The sequence below is a fragment of the Triticum urartu genome, chromosome 3A (genome assembly GCF_056163025.1).
Source record: "Triticum urartu cultivar PI428250 chromosome 3A, HENAU_Tu73, whole genome shotgun sequence".
NCBI lineage: Eukaryota > Viridiplantae > Streptophyta > Magnoliopsida > Poales > Poaceae > Triticum > Triticum urartu.
The window spans coordinates 27,012,669-27,033,670 of NC_141875.1; the positions used below are offsets into that span (position 1 = coordinate 27,012,669).

A 21,002-nucleotide genomic window follows, 5' to 3' on the forward strand; every position below is an offset into this window, starting at 1 on the left:
ATGGTAGTATGGAAGTGAGTAGTGCACTTCATGTAGAATAGTGCACTTAGTCACTTCCATACTACCATTCCTGAACTCTGCTTCAGAGTTAGCGGTTGGGATGCTGTAATACAAAATTGACAAACAGTATGTAGTCATGCCAAACATCATACTTGAGGCGGCTTCCACGTGATTGTATATACCACCTCATCGGATCACGTCACCCTGGAAGCTGTGTTGAAGGAAATTACTCCCTCCATCCCATAATATAAGAATGTTTTTCAAACTAACATAGCTTGAAAAACCTTCTTACTTATATTATGGGACGGAGGGGGTACTTTCCTTATTGAAAACATAATATCTGGCAAGTAAATTAAGAGGTTGAAATATCTGAATGCAGAGGGGTTAGTGTAAAGTAAATAAAGAGGCTACAAGACCTTTCAGATGGAGATGGTGCATACTTCAAACACTACTTCAAGCAACATTCTCTCAAGCAACACTAGGCTAAGAAGCATTCTTCAATCGACACTTGCATTTCCTCCACCTCGGCTCCCACATCATCATTTGAATGGTTCACGCAGGAAGTAAGTACATCGATATCCTTATAGCTCGTAAAAGAGAGATGTTTAAAATATAAAAAACAGAAGATATTTCTCGCCAGCAAAGGAAAAATGATTTTAACAGTAATATGCAGTTCCAATGCTGAATAATCTAATCGATACATAAACAAAGATGGGGATTAGTATGGCTGCGTTTCTGCAATGCACTATCTGTGGCAATAATCACAAAAATATATGTACCTCTGACCACTCTTCTATTAGAGAGGATTCACAAGTATAGTGTCCTTACATAATTCCATCCATAAAAAAGTGAGATACAAAGTAATGCTACTGAAAGGACAACTTGTACAGCCACTTATTCTTGTTTTCTAGTACTTCTCAGTCGTGACATATACTAACTCGTGAATCTTCAAGCTAGCTACTCAAATTCTTTCATTGTGCACTACTAGATTTTCAAGCTGTGGAGGTACGTAGGAAGAACTCCTTGGAGGTATCACTGGACAAATGACCAATCTGCTGTAGCTTGCTAAGTCCTGTCATTGTCAACTTAATATTTTTGAGCCATACTAGCTAATTTCCAAGAGAGGGAAGACGTTCCCAACTTAATTAAGCAGTAACTCAACCTCAACTCAAGTGACACCAGGCTTTTTATACAGATTGACGCCGGTGTAACCTGAAATTTCCAATTTCCTAACATTACAATGTGGCTCAAGGTGGTCAAGAACTAACTCGTCAATATTGTCTGGATCAGCAGAAGAAGACCAACTGAGAGACAAAGAATTGAGAGAAATAATTTCATTCAATTTGACATCCTTAGCTACTTCGGGATTCTTCTCAAGCCTGCTTACTTGTAGCGTGCGGAGAATTTTTAAGCTCTTGACTGCACTTAATTTGTTACCTATGCTTTATTCTACCCGGTAGTTATTTAACTCCTCAAGACGAGTGAGTATCTTTTTTTTTTGAAAAATCAACGGGGGGGAGCTCCCCACCTGAATATATTTCTCAATTTTGTAACCCATCATCAGACTGGTTACAAAGGGAAATTACATAAGCACGTGTAATCGTGATAAGAGGTAGGAACGCCACGAGGAGGCGGCCTGCTTGTGCACCGGTTTCTTCATCCGGTGCGTCCATAGCATGAGGTCATCAACAATTCGCCTGAGGGTGAGGATACTGTGATGATTTTGCTGCTTGAAGGTCATAGCATTTCTGGAATCCCAGATCTTCCACAGAATAATGAGGAGGACGGAGTGCCAGATTACCGCATCCACCTGTGTAGGTAGACGGCAGTCCCAGAGGTCGTCGATGTTACTCGAAGGAGAGATCCCTATTCGTTGCCAAATACGCCGTGCAAGCGGACAGTCAAGGAATATGTGTGAGCTGGTTTCACCATCATACCCGCAGCGCGGGCATAGTGAGTCGGTGACGATATGCTTGCGTTGAAGGTTGCTTTTGGAGTTGAGTCGATCATGAAACAGGAGCCATGCAAAGATCTTCATGCGATTTGGAACGCATGAAGACCAGATGGCCACGACATGCACGTCGTTGTTGTCGTCGTCGCCCATGGTTAGCGTGTATGCTGCCCTCGTGGAGAAGCGCGGGCCATCATTGAGATAGCGCTCATCCGGTCATGTCAACAGCTAGAAATCCTGCATGAGAGACAACAAAGAGCACAACTCGGTAGCAGCATTAGATGTTAGGCGGTTCCGTAGGATCGTTTCCAAACCGTGGTTCAGAACAGCAGCCACACGACCGAGTGGTATAGTGGTGTGTGAGTAGAGGCAGGGGAATAGATTAGCAAGGGGTTGGTGGTGTAGCCAAGCGTCAAGCCAGAAATAGGTATTACTGTCGGAGTTTGTGAGTACAAATGAGATGGCATGGAGTGCTGGCAGTTGTTCATTTATTGTTCGGCAAATGAAGGAGTGGCTATTTTGTGGAGCAATGAGAGCATTTGGGTGTTGCAAGGCAATCCAGTCCAACCAAGGTGTTTTTTCGGTAAGAGTGCTTTTACAGCAAATTTCATAAATAGGCAGTTGTTCTGCTGATGTAGGTTTTTTAGACCTAGACCATCATTCTTTTTTGGTTTACACACATTTTTCCAGGCAACTAAGCATTGCGCACCAGTGCAAGTTTCCTCTGCAGCCCAAAAAAAGGCTCGCCGAATAGAGTCTAGGATTTTAAGAACAATTTTGGGGATGGAGAAGGCTGACATAAAATAGACCAAGATGGAGTCGAGGACAGCCGATAGTAGGATGAGTTTATCCCCTTTTGAGAGAATTTTTGCACGCCAACCCGTCAAGAATTTGTGGCAGCGTTCAATGATAGGTAGGAAGGCGTTTGAAGGTAGTCGTGTGGGTGTTAAGGGTAGGCCTAGGTAGATCTGCGGGAAGGTTGAGGTCGGGCATTGCAAGGTGGAGGCTATGAAGGCCGCCATGGCAGAGCTGATGTGCATGGGTACGAGTGTTGTTTTTGTGAAGTTGATAGCGAGGCCGGTTGCCATGGCGAAATCGTGTAGGATGTTTTTTAATTGTTGAGCGGCGTCATTGGATGCCTTGGCAATGATTAGGGTGTCGTCGGCATATTGTAGAACGTTTGGCGGAAGATGTGAGAACAGAGGGTGACTGAGGTGTAGGAGGTCGCAGTCTTTCTGGATCATCTGTTGTAGGAGATCAGCAACGATGATGAAAAGGTAAGGAGAAATGGGATCTCCTTGTCTGAGCCCGTTTTTGCAATTTATCCAGTTTCCGGGGATCCCGTTGAGCATAACGGCAGTTTTTTCGGTTGATAGGAGGTCATGGACCCAGGCTGGGAATTTTGGCGGGAAACTGCGGCAGCGTAGAATGGATGTAAGGGAGTCTCAAGAGAGGGAGTCGAAGGCTTTGCTAAAGTCTAGTTTAATGACCATGGTTGGGGCTTTTCTGGTATGACAGGCACCTATATATGAGGTCTGCAGCGAAGATAAAATTTTCAGCTATGCTACCCAGGGATGAAACCAGTTTGGTTGCTTTGAACAAGCAGTGGGATCATTGGTTTTAATCTGTTGGTGAGCACTTTTGCGACGGCTTTGATGGGACAGTTTTGAAGGGAGATCGGGCGGTAGGCGTCGGGTGTGTTGGCATGTTCTTTTTTGGGTAGTAGAACGAGGTGGGCTCTGTTAAGGCATTCTGTTTGAGCAGTATGGTTTTTAGAAATCTGCCATGAAGGAGTTAATAGTAGCCTTGACCAAGTGCCAGTATTTTCGATAGAACAGCGGGCCGAAGCCATCAGGTCCAGGGCTAGCGAGGGGGTTCACTTGGAGGAATGCATCTTTTATTTCTTCACGTGTGAAGGGGGAGTCAAGTGAACTAAGTTGAGGTAACGTTTGGGGATAGTAATTTTGAAGTTGGAATGACCAGGAAGTGTGTGGTGCGGAACCGATAATTGCCGTGAAATGATCTTTCACTATGGTCGCTTTTTGAGCGTGAGAGTGGAATTCATTCCCATCAGCTAGTAGGGACGTTATAGTATTCTTGCGTAGACGCTGGGATGCGGTAGCATGAAAGTACTGTGTGTTTTCCTCTCCATCAATTGCAGCACGTACTTTGCCTCGTTATTTCCAAACGGTCATTTTTCGGCAATAGCTGAGTGTAGTGTATCGGAGACAGCCGAACGCATCATTTTTTCGGCGTTGGAGAGGGTTCGAGCCTCCTCTTTTAGATCAATGAGATTGATGATTTGTTTTGCAGCAACCTCGCGATGGTGTGCTGGTGATCGTTTGGAGGCCCATTTTTTTAGGGCGTATCTTGTTGTTTTTAGATTTTTTGCAAGGGCAGCGGCAGAAGATAGTGGTTGGGGCGCGTGTTGATTTGGTGCCCAACATTTTTGTATTATTTGCTGGCAAGCAGTGGATAGAGTCCAAGCTGATTCAAATCTAAAGTGGCGCGGTTTTGGGACAGTTGTTTGGATATTTAGGATTAGTGGGACGTGATCAGATGTGATGCGTGGTAGAGATGACAGAGTTGTATTGGGGAAGCAATTATTTCAGGCCAGATTGAAGAAAGCACGGTCAAGCCGTTCTAGAGTTGATGAAGCTCGTTTATTGGTGCAGGTAAAGCGTCTATCTAGTAGGGGTAGTTCGATTAGTGCTAGGTCGTTGATCTAGTGGGAAAAACGTACCAAGTTGAAATCTCCTACAATCAGCCAAGGAATTTGGTCATCTTCCTTGATTAGTTTGAGCTCATCTAGGACGGCCTGTTTGAGGTAGCGATGTGAAGGTGCATAGATGTTTGTGATGACAAAGCGAAGGGGGTGAGCGAGTGACGTGATTTTGATGGATGTGGCGTACTGATGATGAGAGTATGAGATTAGAGAGAAGAAGTTTTTGTTAAAGGCGGAAATCATTCTGCCGGCCGAGCCGTCTGCAGGTAGGAAAATTCTTTGGTCTAGAGATCGTGGCAGGAAGGAGTTGAATTTTTGGTTGTTAATGTCGTTTAACTTTGACTCTTGTAAGAGGGCACGATGAGGGTTGATACTGATTAGTTCGGAAAGGATACCAACACATTTAGATTCATAGCCTAGTCCTCTTACATTCCACGAGCAGATGGATAGAGTGGTACTACTCATGGAAAACACAATGGGCACCTAGACGTAACAGATTACAACTAGCTAGGAGATATATGCAAGATACTAGCAGATAGGTGAAGCAAAACAGGGAATTGCTCCTGGTACATGTGTGGTGGAATAAGTAGACGCTTTGTAGGGCCACGATATGGACGGCCGGTCGCCGTCGGGACGCCACACCAAGTCCTCGTTGGTTTTGAGGAAGAGACATATTAGAATATTCGTACGATACATATCGCAAGCGATCGAGGATCCCAAAATATAGCATTCTGCCTAAGAATGCCTCCTTCCCAAGAACCAATAGTGTTGCAGTAAAATAGCATCAAGTGATATAGTTTAGTAACCGCGCACATCCCCTCTGGTGATATTTTTTGCAGCTTGAGATAGCGAAGGTGTTTCAGTTTGCCACATTTGACAGCGTGTTCTACTATATGATACAATCACTGGCGGACCTCCCCGATGGGCAGGGTATGGCGCCTGCCATACCTTAATTTTGAGCAAAAAAATTATATGTATGCATGGATACAGAGGCTGCCTTGTCCATCGATCGCTAATAGAAAAGGCTGCGTCGTCGTTCACTCGTTCTTATGGGCCAACGCGGCCAGTGGCCTGATGGGCCGAGACAGCCAGCCACCCACGAAACGACGAGTCACCGCTGGCCTGGCTAGGTTCGAGCGTAAGATTTTCTCTCGTCTCGACCACTACTCGACCTTTCGACACGACGCTACGCGGCAACCCTAGCGAGCGGCGGCGGCGGCGGCTGGCCAGGTCGCCAGGAACCCAGGAGGCAGGAGCGGCGGCGGCGGTGACTGCCCAAGGCGGCGGCACCGCGGGAGCAAGTGACGGCGGCGCAAGCCGGGGCCTAGGCGCCTAGCGGCGGCGGCAGCAGCGATCCGGTAGTCCGGCCACTTCTGACTCCGGCACACTTCCGGACAGATTGCAAGAAGATGGAAAAGAAAGGAAATGGAATGAAGGAAAGGGTAGGAGGTAATTTTTGAACTTTTCTGAATTTTTATAACAAATTTTAACAGTAGCTGTAGCTTGAAGCAGATTGTAGATTTGTAATGACCGAATGGATGATATTTTAACAGTAGCTTAAAGCAGATTTGTAACAAAATTTAACAGCAGCTTGAAGCCTTAAATTCAATGTGAATAAGCTTGCTAGACTCACATAAATTTATCATGAGGATTTCTCAGATTATGAACTGTGACCATATAGTTGATAACCTAGAGCTATTCATTATCCATATGAGAAGAATTGAAGACTTTAGAGCTTGTCATGATATTGCAAGCCTAGCTAAAAAGATGGTTGAACTTGAAAGCATGTTATGTTTCCCGCTGTTTATCGTCTCATTGAGTTGGCATTGCTATTCCCGGTAGCGACGGCAACAGTTAAAAGAGCCTTCTCATCAATGAAAATCATCAAGACTGAGTTGCGCAGCAAGATATCTGATGGCTGGCTTAATGACTTGATGGTGTGTTACATTGAGGGAGATATCTTCAAAAGTATTGATCTTGGTAAAATTAAGAAAGATTTTCAGAAGGAGGGTAGGGCACTGCCATTGCCTGTGTCTACATTTTTATTGTATTTGGTTATTGGTTTGTAGTGAGCATTGTTAGTATGTATTGACTCCTTTGATTCGCATAAAAACAATTCTAGTGAGACTTCGCCTCACCTTAATTTTTTTTTTGTGGTCCGCCTCTGGATACAGTCTTGAACAGAAGAGACGCAAAAACTTCAAGGTTTCAACAACTCTTTCAAGTGCACAAACTACATTGTGAGTCTCATACATACTTTCATCAATGATAATAGTATGCAGATACTTACATTTAGATATTTTCCTGACAGTAGCTGTCAATATTATCATACTTATATCAATCATAATAGTACGCTCTCAGTCGCCACCACGTGACGCACTCTAGGCGCTCCCTTCGGATTTTATTTTTATTTTTTCGCACACGTTTCCAGCTTTTTAGATGGTTTTTCTTAGGATTTTTTTTGTTTTTCAGTTTTCCACTGGTCTTTCTTAACTTTTTAACAAAAAATTATGCGTGAAAAAAACACGTTTTCTTTTTCTACTTCCGCGAGACACACGGCCATGCCTCTAGAAAACAGATAAAAAATGTGTTTTCTCTTTCTTTCTTTTTTCGTGAGAGGCACAGTTTTGCTACCGCAAGAGATACGACCGTGCCTTTGGAAAAAGGACAAAATATGTTTTCTCTTTTTTTCCTTCCGTGGGAGTTACGGTTTTGCTTCAGCAAGAGGCACGGTTTTGCTTCGGCGAGAGGCATGGCCGTGTCACTCGGAAATGAAAAAAAAACGTGTTTTATCTTTTTCTTTTTTTCTTTCATGAGAGGCACGATTTTACTTCTGCGAGAGGCACGGCCATGCCTCTCAGAAACAAAAAAAACATGATTTTCTCCTTTTCTTTTCCTTATGCTGGAGGCATAGTTTTGCTTTCGCGAGAGGCATACTCGGAAACAGCTTTCGAAAAGGGAAAAAATGTGCTCTCGGTTCTGTGTTTTCATCCAGCTTTTTTGTAAGGTTTTTTTCCTGAAGAAAATAGTTCATCAAAACCTTCAACACGGGGCCTAGTTTTGAAGATCTCGACGCAAGAAATCCAATGATGAAAATAGTTAGATATTTGATCGCACAGTTTAAGAGATAAAATATTTTTTAAAAACGAATCTAGAAAAAAAAACTCACAGGTTACAACAAGTGGCGCACATGACGCGCGCAACTTGTCACACCCTTAGGGTGGAAGTGATCTTTGGAAGGAGTGCTCCTCAAGTAGTGGGAATGTATCCGGTGCACCCGCACTTGTGGTGCTACCGGTGCATCGGATGCCATAGAATATTTTTTTAAATCTGAAAAAAATTCTAGCATCTTAACACAACATCAGTGTATCATGTCACAAAATTTCGTATAAAATTTTGAAATATTTTTTGAGATACAAAAATGACAAATGTGATATGAGTGTGATAATGGGCCAAATCTAAAGCCCAAGTTATGTTATGTACTATTCACTGTTGAATTTGTTATTTTTGTTTTTTGAATTATGTTTTGAATTTTGACTTGAAATTTTGTAACAACCTACATTGATGTTGTGTGAGTATACTAATTTCTTTTAGAATTTTTTAAACAATTTAAAAGCACAATGTGAGTTCACTGCACCGGTAGCACCATAAGCTCCGGTGGATCAGATATTTTCCCTTCAATTAGTGATTTTGGCCAAGGGGGCGAGCCTATGTCTCGCATACAGCGAAGACATATGGCTGCCGCTTGAAGCGAGCGGCAGATGGGCTAGCCCAGTGAATGGAGGCCAAAAGCGCTTGTTTTTTCAAAGTTTCTTTTTCATATTTTTTTGTTTTCTTATTCTGATTTCTTTCTTAATTTTTATTATGTAAATGTTTTACATATTTTTTTAAAATAATGTTAATCATGCATTTGAAATGTCAAATATGTATATATAAAATGTTTCTGATGTATACACAAATGTAAAATGTGTATGGAATAAACTAAACATAGAAAATATAATTTTTCAAAAATGTTATTCATGTATTTGAAAAATGTTCATTTATATAAAAAAAATTGATGTATACAAAAAATATAGAATGCGTATGAGAAGTAGATTACATGCTTTTAAAAAATGTTAATCATGCATTACAAAAATGCTAAACATGCATACATAAAATGGTAAGATGTACAGAAAAATGTATCAGACATATAAGAAAAATGTAAGATGTGTACGGAAAAAAACATAGACACATATAGTTGAAAAAATATTATTCATCTATTTGAGAAACTTTAAACATCTGTTAAAAATGCTTTAGATGTATACCAAAAAAGCATAATGTGTATAAAAACAATAGACATCAAAACATTTTTTTGAAAAAAGTTCATCATGTATTTAAACGGTAAACATGCAGTAATAAAAATTCATGACATATACGAAAAAATGTAGAATGAAAACCAAAAAAGAAAACGAAGAACCAATAAAAGCCGAAAAGGAAACAAAGAAGATCAATGAAAAAATAAAATCACAGAAACAAGTGCAAAAAATAGAAAGCAATGAAAACTGAGAAACAAACTGAGAAAACCAATGAAAACAAAGAAATAAACAAAGAAACTTGAAGAGAAAGAAAAGGAAAATCAATGAAAACCAAGAAAGAAACCAAAGAAAAACGAAGAAAAAATACAAAAATAAGTATAATGACAAAAAATAAAAACCAAATAAAAAAACAAAAGGAAAAAAATAAACTCATCAGCGCACAGATTGACGAACAAACAACCAAGTAACACGCTATTCGGACGGCTCATATGCGGGCATGCTGCGGGGAAGCTTCAGCCGAGGGGCGCTATCATCTCGCTACAAGCGAGATATAGCTCCCGCAGCGCCCAGTGGACTACACATTGGTTTCCTAGTTCCTCGATCAATCAGTGTTCTTCACCTAAAGAAACAACACACTCGACTCGCGTTCAAATTGTTTTGGGACGGTAGTTGCCTAGTTGCTCAAGCCGTCACATATCCAAGATTTTCAAGATAGTTGCTTTTTCAAAATAAATGTACATTCTTTTAGCATTTATAATTGATACACTTCTAACTATTGTACAGAACAACTCATATTGAAGCTTTATAATTTCCTCGAGAGAACAGTTATATTTTTAAAAACACGGTACAAACGCAGATTCTCACGTACACGCAAATACACTCAACCTTATGAACACAATACCAAGTCTAGAACTTGAACCGTGGTGAATGGGAGATTGAGGAGGAAGCATGCTGAGGATAAATGGACCGTATAGATTTCAGCTTACGAAAAGTGAGATTTTGTTCATATTTCATTCTTCACAACTAGATGGACGTTATACACAGTTAAACACTAGATGGACCATACAAGTACACGCAGGTAAATTGTTCATGATGATTAATCTAATAGTTCTTCAAAATACTACGAAACGCCAGAATCGTACTCACAACGCCAAAATACTACAAAATAAATCGTACTCACAAAGTACTATGTTCCATCTAAGGAAATGGAAAAAAAAAGAATAACTGTCTTATTGCTCTCAATGTTCGTACCATTGGCTTAGGTTGTAGTAGCACAAAATCAAGCAAGTAGAAAATTACAAAAGTTGCCACTCACAATTGAACAAAATTGAGCACAAAAAGGCCCCCTTCACTAGGCCTAGACACTACCCCAACTATCAGCTAGAATTAGTGATCCAACCCAAGAAGAGAACTCCATGTCATCGAACACCAGACGCAAGTCTACAACTGGCAACTTAACATCTCGCCAGAAGTTCACGACTGAGAAACAAAATCAGGTCCAGAAGCAGTACAAGACGAGAAACACATATGCAATCGTACGCTGAAGCAGGTGCCCTTGTTCGGAACCATGCGCCTCCCTCGAGACCTGCTCGAACCGCTTTGCTCTCAACATTAGTAGATCTTTGGTTCACTCATTTCAGTGCAACAACGACCGGTTTTGGAACCGTGAAAGTATCTGGCCGGTTTTAGAACAGCGATACTATCCGCTACCCTGATCTTGTGGTTGGTTCTTTCCCAATGTCTCTTATTCCTGCACATCGTCAACGGCATATACCGTTTCGGTTTTCAGTCTATTCTTTCTTATGCTTGTGTAGATTGCCATCACCATTCGCTATACGAAAACATTAAAAACGAAGAGTTTCTACTACCGAAGTGTAAAATATGGAAAAATGAATTGGTGGAGTTTGTTGCTTGCTTTGAGGAAGATGGTTTGTTTATATAGAAAGTAAAAGCTGTATCTACGTACAAATGAAGTTTACGTTGGTGGCCCATTTATTTGTCGTAACTTTATTATCCACGTTGAATGACTTGGAACACATTTGGTTGCCTCAGGGCCGGCCCTGGGGGTATGGCGGAGGGGCAATGGCCCAGGGCCCAGGCTGGGAGGGGGCCCATGATTAGAATACATATTTTATACAGCCCAGCAAAAAATACATAAGAAAAAAACTATACAAGAGAAACGAAAGGACACAATAGTTATGGGCTAGACCCATAGCTAGGTGCCCTAGGTAGTGATCGCGAAGCGTCACGCCAGCCACACGGCCGCTCGCTTCGCTTGTGTGAAACAAATCAATCTAAGATCTGGTCTTGTGCCTTCGTCCCTCGTCGGTTCGTCTTCGTGACTTCATCCTCTCGTCGACCGCCGCTGGTTGTCGTTGCTGCGCGCGCTGCTCAGCCATCCGGCATCCGGCAAGACGGCAATACAGTATGTATCCATCCATGTATCATATTCCTGTTCCATCCCCCGATTCCATGCAAAGCTAAACTTCAGCAGTTTCTTTGATTCTTCAGTACGTATTCATTCTATTCATCCCTAATCCATCCTAATTTTCTGTCATGCTGTGTACTCCCTCCGCTTCAAATTTGGACTAGACCAAATTTGGAACGGAGGGAGTACATGTCTAGGTTTCAATCATCTGATGTATAGATTTCTAATTCTTTGTATTCTATTTTCTTCATTATTTTAGGACATTAGCCTGCCATCTTACCTAAGAAAAAGCATTTGCCAGGTGCTGAAAAAATAAGAAAAAGGAAAAAAAGTGATCTAAAACACAGGGGCCCATGTCGTTGAGTTCGCCTAGGGCCTCCCAAAACACAGGGCCGGCCCTGGGTTGCCTCCACGGTGCTCATTGAGTGGCACACGCTAATTTGCTTGTTTTGAAAAGGAAAAGTGGGCATGTTTATAGGATTGTAGTTGTTTACTTCAAAATACTCTGGATATTATTATTTTTTGCAGGGTAAATACTCTTGATGTTTAATTCTATTGGTAACACTTACATACACAGGGGATACACAAGGAGACCATGTGAATTTATATATTTTTTAAAGGAGGATAACCCTCGGCCTCTGCATCAGGACGATGCATGCAGCCATATATTATTAATAGTGCAAAATCCAGCAGCTGAACGCCATCGACCCGGAAATAAAGCGAAAAACAAACCCTGGGGCCTTATATCTTGCGACAGTACCTCGCCCAGATAGCCACTAATCCCTATGATACAAGACACGTCACAAACAAAAAATATACTCCTAGGTTGCGCCTTCAAGAAGGGATCGCCGCACGTGCACCGATGATGGCGAGTCCATCACAAGATTGAACTCCGGATTCTCATCCCCAAAGCCAAGCTTCAATCCACTATGTTCAGCAAGGACACGACACAGGCGCGCGACGACATTGTCTGATCAGAGACTCGTCGTTGAAGCCGTCTGTACCATCCGTCCTTATCTGTCTACTGACACCTCGATAGCCGAAAACCTCTTGAGGAGACAACGGAAGACAAAGACGTCCCATACCGCCTACCTCCCGCTACTGTCGCACCACCTTGGATCTGACAGGAACTGGCTAAACATGACACCTCCATCAGAGCCACCGTGCATCACCTGCCAGTAGTAGGCATGACTTGACGTCTCCATATAAGACGCCATGCGTAGCATCGGCCGGTAGCACATCCACCGGTGGCTTCAACTGCCGCCGACAGGCACCGCCCGACAACTCCGAAAGAGGCACATGTGTAACCTGACGAGCCGCATTGAACCCGGTCTGTTGATGGAAGGGACGTCCCATACCGCCACCAGCCTCAGAAGGCCCCACCTCGAGATCCAGACTCTGAATCGCCCACACAATCCCGAAGTCCGCCGCCGTTGATGAAAAGGGTCCGCCACCCCGATTATGGGCTCTACAGGGAGCACCCACCATCGCGCCAGCGGTTGTCGTTGCCCATACAACAACAACCGCCGCCGCGATCCCGCATCAAGCGCCGTCGACGCCGGAGGAAGCTCCGACCTCCACTCGCATCCTGCGACGTCCCTGGGTGCAGGATCCCAAGATCCGCCGCCACAAGAACCCACCATCTGGCCCGTCATCCCCGGCGGAGGGGACACCGCCACCGCCATGTTTGGATTCAGGCCGGAGTCGCCACCGCCTCTGCCAAGACCGGATCCAGGCCGGCCGCCACTGCCGCCACCAGCGGCCACGCACAAACACCTCCAGCAGGAGCCACCGTGCCGTCATGGATCGAGGAACAGGCCGCACCTCCACGGATCTGGCGCCCTGGCCGCCTTACAGCCCAAGAAGGAGGAGCGGCCTCCGCCGCTGCCGTCAAACGCACAAAAGAGAAACCGAATGCGGGTCTATGTAGAGGATCCAGAATCACAAGGTTTGGATTAGATCCGAACTCCAAAAGGCACCTGAGAACCAAAGTATTTTTCTCCTGAACAAAAAATGCCTTTCAACAATTACAGAAGTTCAAGGGGTCCCCACTCACAATTACACAGAACTAGCAAAAAAGGCCCTTCAACTAGATCTAGATATTACCCCAACTGGAGTATCAGCTATAAACACTATTGATCCAACCAAAGAAGAGAACTCTACCGTTAGCAGTTGCCTGACATCAGCCGCAAACCTACTTCAAAATGAGAAACACACACGCAATCCAAAATGAGAAACATCAGCCGCAACTGAGCATCTCCCCAGAGGTTCACGCGACGAGAAACAGAAGAAATTAGTCCAAAATGAGAAACACACATGCAATCCTACGCTGAAGTAAGTGCCATCCCTGTGCGGAACCATACACCTCCCTTAATAACACATGCTCGAATGGTTGTGTTCCCCACGGCAATAGATTATTCTGAAACCAGCCAGATACTTTCGTGGAACCATACACCTCCCTTAATAACACATGCTCGAATGGTTGTGTTCCCCACGGCAATAGATTATTCTGTCACTAATTTCTATGCAACAACATGCTTGAGAACCACGAAAGTATCTGGCTGGTTTCAGAACTGAGAGTATATACTTCCCCATGTCTCTTATTCCTGCGCATTGTCTACAGCATACACCGTTTTGGTTTTCAGACTATTCTTTCATATGCTTGTGTGGATTTCCATCACCAATCACTATACCAAAATACTGAAAATGAGGAGTTTGTACTGCCGGGGTGTCAAATATGGATAAATGAGATGGTGGCTTTTGTTGTTTGCTTTGAGAAAGATGGGTTGTCGATATAGAAAGGGAAAGCACTATCTATTTGGTTGCACGAGGGCTCATTGAGCGGCACACCCTAGTTTGCCTGTTTTGATTAGGAAAACTAGGCATGTTTATAGTGTTGTAGAAGTTGTCTATTGGTAACACTTACATACACAGGGGATACAGAAGGAGACCATGTGAATTTATATGACCGACTAGAAGAGCATGGTAACCATTCAATGTTGTAATTGTGAGCTTCGGCTCACATGAATACTGCTAAATTATCCCGTGCTTCCTAAATACTCGACTGAATGTTGGTCCGTGGCCTTACGCGCAATTGTTACAAGTTTGAAGTTCCAAGTGTGTTTGATAATCCAAGAAGCATGCACTAACTTACATTACCCTCACTGGAGAAGAGTCATTTGTAGGCCAAGAAGCACATGTCTCCTCCATAAAGAGGAACCAAACACGGGTCCATCTAGAGAATCCAGAATCACATGGTTTGGATCAGATTCCAACTCCAAAAGGCGCCTGCAAACGAAAGTATTTTTCTTCTAAATGAACAATGGCTTTCAACAATTACAGAAGTTCAAGGAGTACCCACTCACAATTAAACAAAACTAGCAAAAAAAATGGTGCTTCAACTAGATCTAGACACTACCGCAACTGGAGTATTAGCTAGAAACATCATGGATCCAACCAAAGAGAACTACACAGTTAGCAGTTGTCAAACATCAGCCGCAAGCCAACTTCCAGCAACTTAGCATCTTCCAGAAGTCCATGAGATGAGAAAGAAAAGCACTTTCGAAAGCAGTCCAAAATGAGAAAATGAGCAGGTGGCAGGTGCCACCCGTGTGCGAAACCATACACCCCCCTTAACAGCTTCTCAAACGGCCTGTTTGAGAACCACGAACGTATCTGGCATGTTTCAGAACAGGCAAAGTATCCACTACCCTGGTATACAGACCTCGTGGTTGGTTTCCCCATGTCTCTTATTCCTGCGCACCGTCAATGGACATATACCCGTTTCGATTTTCAATCTATTCTTTCTTATGCTTTTGTGGATCGCCATCACCATTCGCTATACAAAAATACTAAAAATGAAGAGTTTGTACTGCCGAAATGTAAAATATGGATAAATGAGGTGGAGTTTGTTGTTTGCTTTGACCAAGATCGGTTGTCTATATAGTAAACGAAAGCACTATCTATGCAGTACAAATGAAGGTTGGTGGTCCATTTATGTGCCACAACTTTATTGTCCGTGTTGAATGACTTGGAACACATTTGGTTGCACGGGTGAATTTATATGACCGGCAAGGATAGCTGAGAATCCAATGTCGTAATGGTGAGCTCGATCGTGCTCACATGAACACTGCTAAAATGTACATATGTCCGGTGCTTCCTAAATACTCGAGTGAATGTTGGTCTCTGGCCTTATGCACAATCGTTGTCATTTTGAAGTTCCAAGGGTGTTTGATGGCCCAAGGAGGATGCATCATTTGTAGGGCAAGAAACGCATGTCTCCTCCACAGAAAGAAACCGAACGCGGGTCTATCTGTCAGCAGAATCCAGAATCGCAAGGTTTGGATCAGATCCCAACTCCAAAAGGCACCTGGGAACCAAAGTATATTTTTGCTCAACAAGATTGCACGCCAAAGTATCAAACCAAAGACCTGAGCCAAAGCTATGCTTTGCTTTCTCCCTTGAGAATTGCCAAAGTTCCCAAGGCTATGCACATTCAGGTTATAAGAATCACAACCTCAATGGCAAGCTGCATACCGAAAACCTCATACCAGCACCAAGATGGCAATGGGAGGAGGATCACATTTGAACGGACACCGGGCGCCGAGGCTGTTCGGCAGGGAAAGGCCGGTCCATGCCGCCCTCGGTGGACGCGAAGGTGGCTAGCAAACTACTTACATTCTTGCAGAGATACGAGCCTAAGTTTTCTGATTTCTGAACTGATCATGCGTGTGTTGCGTTGCAGCCGCGGACATCATCCTGTGGAGGAGGCCGAAGGTGTCGGCGTCGATCCTCGGCGCGGCGACGGCGGCGTGGGGTCTGTTCGAGGTGGCGGAGTACCACTTCCTGACGCTTGCGTGCTACGCCGCCATGATCACCATGCTCACCTTCTTCATCTGGACCAACGCCTCCTCTTTCCTGAACCTGTACTGCACCAAACCCCATTTCTTCAGTCCCACGGTTTTGTTTCAGAATTAGCTTCAGGGCTGAATTGTGAACTGCACACAGGCCGGTTCCAAGGATCCCTGAGACAATCCTGTCGGAGAGGACGGCGAAGCAGGTGATCCTGGCCCTGCACAGGCGGCTCACCTGGTTCGTGCACCGGCTGTACGCCATCGCCTGCGGGGAGGACATCAAGAAGTTCATCATGGTAACCAACCCACCTCACAACAATCCTGATCTGATCTATGCCACAACTCTGAAGCCTGATAAACTCATACACACGCTACTGCAGACGGTGGTGTCTCTGTACATCGCGTCGGTCGTCGCGACCTGCTTCAGCTCCCTCACCCTGCTCTACCTCGGTAAGTATTCAGCAACCAACACTGCCGATTCTTGGCGCAATGGACCGAGTAGCTCATGATGTTTCCGTTGTAACAGTTGTGTTGTGCACGATGACGGTGCCGGCGCTGTACGAGCGGTACGAGCACGAGGTGGACCACCTGGTGGCCACGGGGGCGCGCGACGTCCGTACCCACTTCGCCAAGATGGACTCCGGCGTGCTCCGGAAGATCCCCAGAGGCAAAGGTGCCACCACCGCGCACGGCGCGGCGGCCAACAACGTGCACGGGTGGCATCGCTCGCACGTCAACTAAAAACCCAGCCAACAACATGTTACTGCAAATTAACCTGTAAAGTACTCCGGGCAGGATCGTTTCCTGTCGGAGAGAGCGAGCTGCAGACAGATGTAAATGTAAATGTAGGTTCAGAATAAGACCTGAACGGACCAAACTGAGTGCTGTGCAGCGTGCGAGCTGCAGATATGTATGTGAGCAGGTTCAGAATAAGGCCTGAATATAACAACAGGGGGCTTAGCTGCCATGGCCCATGGCAGCAGCAGCATCATCAGTGTAAAATCTTTGTAAGCGTGCGCTTTACGGTGGTGTGGTGTAAAAACTAAAAAGTACAGGCTCAGAATAAGACCTGAACGAACCCAGCTAACTACATGCTCATCAATCAGTACACGGTACAGAGACCGAGCCGCAGACAGATGTTCTATTTACTGGGTGGAACGAGATTCTCTGACTTAGATCGATCTACTGCCGAGGGAAGTAGTACGCGTTGCGCCGTCCGTTGGCGATCTGATGACTCGCTGTGAGGTGGGCTCTTTCCTTCTCTCTCGTTCACAGCCTGCGCTATCCTTCTCGCTCAGAAATAACGGCCCAGTCTGACTCTAGCGAGGGAAGCCAGGGAAAAAGGCGCGAGATGCCACAGAAAAAGGGCGCCAGCAGCAGCCAGGAGTACAAAACGGCGCCAAAGTTAATCGGAAGGTGATCCGGCGGCCGGCTGGGACTACTGCTCTGCTTGTCTCGTCAACTCAGTAAGTCCCCTTTCTCTGAAATCTAACACATGAATGAAACTCTGAAATTGATTGAACTTTCACCATCAGATTACTACAGAAATTGATCAAATTTCCCTTTTTTAATTGATCGGAAGAAGCAATCTACAAGTTGATTGGAAGAGTTCCCCGGTGCCCAACGGGAACGGCTGCTCTCCTCGTCAATCTCAGTAAGTCTCCATAGTCCTTTCTCTGACATCTAACACGTGAATAAAACACTGAGTTTCACCATCAGATTACTTCAAATATCCCTTTTCTGATGGAAGAAGCAACCTCTTGAACTGTGATCAGGCATCCCTTTTCTGATGGAAGAAGCGGCCTGCTGAGCTCTAATTAGGCATCCCTTTTTCTGATGGAAGAAGCAACTGAGATGGAAGAGGAGGCTAATACAGTGCAGCATGATCCTAATTCCAATAAGTAATTTTCCTATCCAAACTATCGCTACTCTTTGCTTATTCTCCTATAGAAATCTTTTTCCAGTACTATTAGCCCCAACATTTTGTATGCACGTCCACAAGTCTAATGTTCATGTTGCTTTTACATTACAGAGTTGTATTGCCTAGTTTGGTACCTCATGTTGGCATGGAATTCAGAGATTCAAATGAGGCTTGGGCATTTTGGCTTACCTACAGTGGACAAAAAGGATTTGAGGTCAAAAAAAGGTACACAAACAAAAGGCCAACAGATGGCAAGGTCACATCATGTAGATTTGTTTGTGCAAATGAGGGTCATCGAACACAAGACTAGAGGGATTATTTAACAAAATGCCCTCGAGCTGAAACTAGAACCGATTGTCAAGTCTACATGAATTTTAAAATGGATCGAAAGAAGGAAAATCTGAAAGTGTCTGAGTTGGTTTTGGAACACAATCACACACTACACCTGCCAGAAACCTTACATCTAATGGTATCACAAAGGAAAATTTCAAAGTTGCAAGCATTTGAAATTGAAACGGAGGATGATGCAGGAATTGGGCCAAAAGCTGCACATGAATTGGCTAGTCGCCAAGTTGGTGGATCACTCAATCTTAGTTATACCCTCCGTGATCACAAGAACTACTTGCATACCAAGCGCCAACGAGAAATGGCATATGGTCAAGCAGGTAGCATGCTTAAATATTTTTAAGACAAAATTGCTGAAAACCCGTCATTCCAATATGCATTGCAAATGGATTGTGAAGAACAAATAGCAAACATATTTTGGGCTGATGCAAAGATGATCATGGACTATGCACATTTTGGTGATGTTGTTAGTTTTGACACTACTTTTGGAACAAATAAGGAGAGCAGGCCCTTTGGTATGTTTGTCGGTTTCAACCATTTTAGAGAAACTGTAGTTTTTGGTGCTGCTCTCATGTATGATGAAACATTTGCATCCTTCAAGTGGTTGTTTGAGGCCTTTCTAATAGCTCATAAAGGAAAGGGGCCTAAAACATTCTATACAGATCAAGATGTTGCAATGGGAAAGGCAGTTGGGGAAGTGTTTACAGAAGCATGGCATGGATTATGCACCTTTCACATTATGCAAAATGCTGTCAAACATCTACGTGAAGAGAAGGATGAAGAGCTGAATGAAGAGAAGAAAAAGGGGAAGAAGAAAGGGAAGAAGAAAGAGAAAAATGAAGAGAAGAATGAAGAGGAGGATGAAGATACAAGTATTCTATCTGATTTTAGCGCGTGCATGTTTGAGTATGAAGACATTGCAGAATTTGAACAGAAGTTTGACCTCATGAGGAAAAAGGTGAGTAAGCAAACCTGGTTGGATAGTATATATAAGTTAAAGGAAAAATGGGCTGAATGTTATATGAAGGACATCTTCACATTAGGAATGAGAAGTACACAATTGAGTGAGAGTTTGAACAATGACTTGAAAATCCATTTTAAATCAGATTTTGATATCATCCGGTTCTTTAAGCATTTTGAAAGGGTTGTGCAAGGGAAAAGGAATAATGAACTGAATTCAGAATTTGAATCAAGGAAAAAGTTGCCTAAATTATTTATGAAGAGACCACCACCTATATTGGTGCAAGCTAGCAAGTTGTATACACCATGTATATTTGAAGCTTTTCAAGGCGAATATGAAATATCCTTATCAGCTTGTACCAAAGCATTGGATGGTTGTAATGAATATCTTGTTGGATATTTTACCTATGAGGAGGAGTATAAAGTTATCGGCGATCCTTTGAAGCAAACAGTTGAGTGCAGCTACCGGCAGTTTGATAGAATTGGGATATTATGTGGTCATGCCCTGAAAATTCTTGATTTGATGAATATCAAGTCACTACCGGCACATTATGTGTTAAAGCGATGGTCACGAGAAGCACGAAGCGGAACTGTACAAGACACCATGGGAAGAAATATAATCGCAAATCCAAATATGGATGCCATTCTTGGCTACCGATATATGTCCCTCAAATTTCAAAATTTGGCACATCGAGCAGCCAACTTTCAAGAATGCATCGTGTTAGTAGATAGCACACTTGACATCCTTGGTAAGCAGATTGAAGAAAAAAATTACTGCATGTACAAGCACATCTGGGTACCCATGTACTATTCCCACAAATGCTAGCCCACCAAATGACTTGTTGGCTAATGCACGCCTAAAGAAAAAAGGATATCGAAACAAAAAGTGCAAAACGAAAAAGAAATTGGCTTGAGATGAAGCACAAGGCTAGGAAAAAGAGAGAAAACAAAACTACATCACAGTTCGAGGAAGAGGTATGTTTCTAAATAACTATTGTCTTTTCAATGTTAATATTCTGCCCATCAATTCTCATAACCCTCAAATTTTCTTTCATTAGAAGAAACAAGAGGTTGGACAAGTTGCAGATGTTATAGTTTACAAGGACAATATGAAGGAGTCTCAAGATTACAAGGACAGTCTTAGCTTTACTCAACTTTTGATGGTAATCTTGCCCATATATTTAGTCTACAAATTTAGGGGATGGCAATTATTCTAATAAATACTTACTTATTTAATTCAATTTCCAGGGACCAATTACAGATGATCTATTTACTGGGTCGTGGTGAAGTGCTACTGTTTTTGGGCAACCATGTGCTATTTACTTGAATGAGAGCACAAACAAGCATGGTTTTGTGAAATTTGGCCATTCAGTTCAGTTTAGGTTCTAGTTGATCAATCAGTTTTTCCATACATTTCAGAGATATACTCCCTTGGTTGGCATCTATTTTGTTAAATGCACCTGCAATTTCTGTATGCATGCTCATTTACATTCAGCAGCCAAAGCAGGCATTATGACTTGCAAA

The 21,002-nt window shown here is 43.4% G+C and overlaps 1 protein-coding gene and 1 pseudogene across 1 annotated transcript; both read left to right on the forward strand.

Annotated features, from left to right (window-relative positions):
* The first annotated feature begins 15,900 nt into the window (after positions 1–15,900).
* Positions 15,901–17,360, forward strand: LOC125547738 (reticulon-like protein B9). The gene is made up of 5 exons (XM_048711529.2): positions 15,901–16,056; positions 16,144–16,324; positions 16,407–16,548; positions 16,633–16,702; positions 16,779–17,360. The coding sequence occupies exons 1-5, from the start codon at positions 15,960–15,962 to the stop codon at positions 16,991–16,993; spliced, it is 705 nt and encodes a 234-aa protein (XP_048567486.2). The 5' UTR covers positions 15,901–15,959; the 3' UTR covers positions 16,994–17,360.
* A 1,245-nt stretch (positions 17,361–18,605) lies between these two features.
* LOC147978115 (protein FAR1-RELATED SEQUENCE 5-like) lies at positions 18,606–20,532 on the forward strand (annotated as a pseudogene).
* Positions 20,533–21,002: the final 470 nt, after the last annotated feature.

What these genes read in the sequence shown, in the direction of transcription:
- LOC125547738 (XM_048711529.2), top strand. Translation starts at nt 15,960, where the DNA reads ATGGCAATGGGAGGAGGATCACATTTGAACGGACACCGGGCGCCGAGG. An exon ending in GCCTCCTCTTTCCTGAACCT is followed by an intron (nt 16,325 to 16,406) that starts GTACTGCACCAA and finishes AACTGCACACAG; the next exon opens with GCCGGTTCCAAGGATCCCTG. An exon ending in ACATCAAGAAGTTCATCATG is followed by an intron (nt 16,549 to 16,632) that starts GTAACCAACCCA and finishes ACGCTACTGCAG; the next exon opens with ACGGTGGTGTCTCTGTACAT.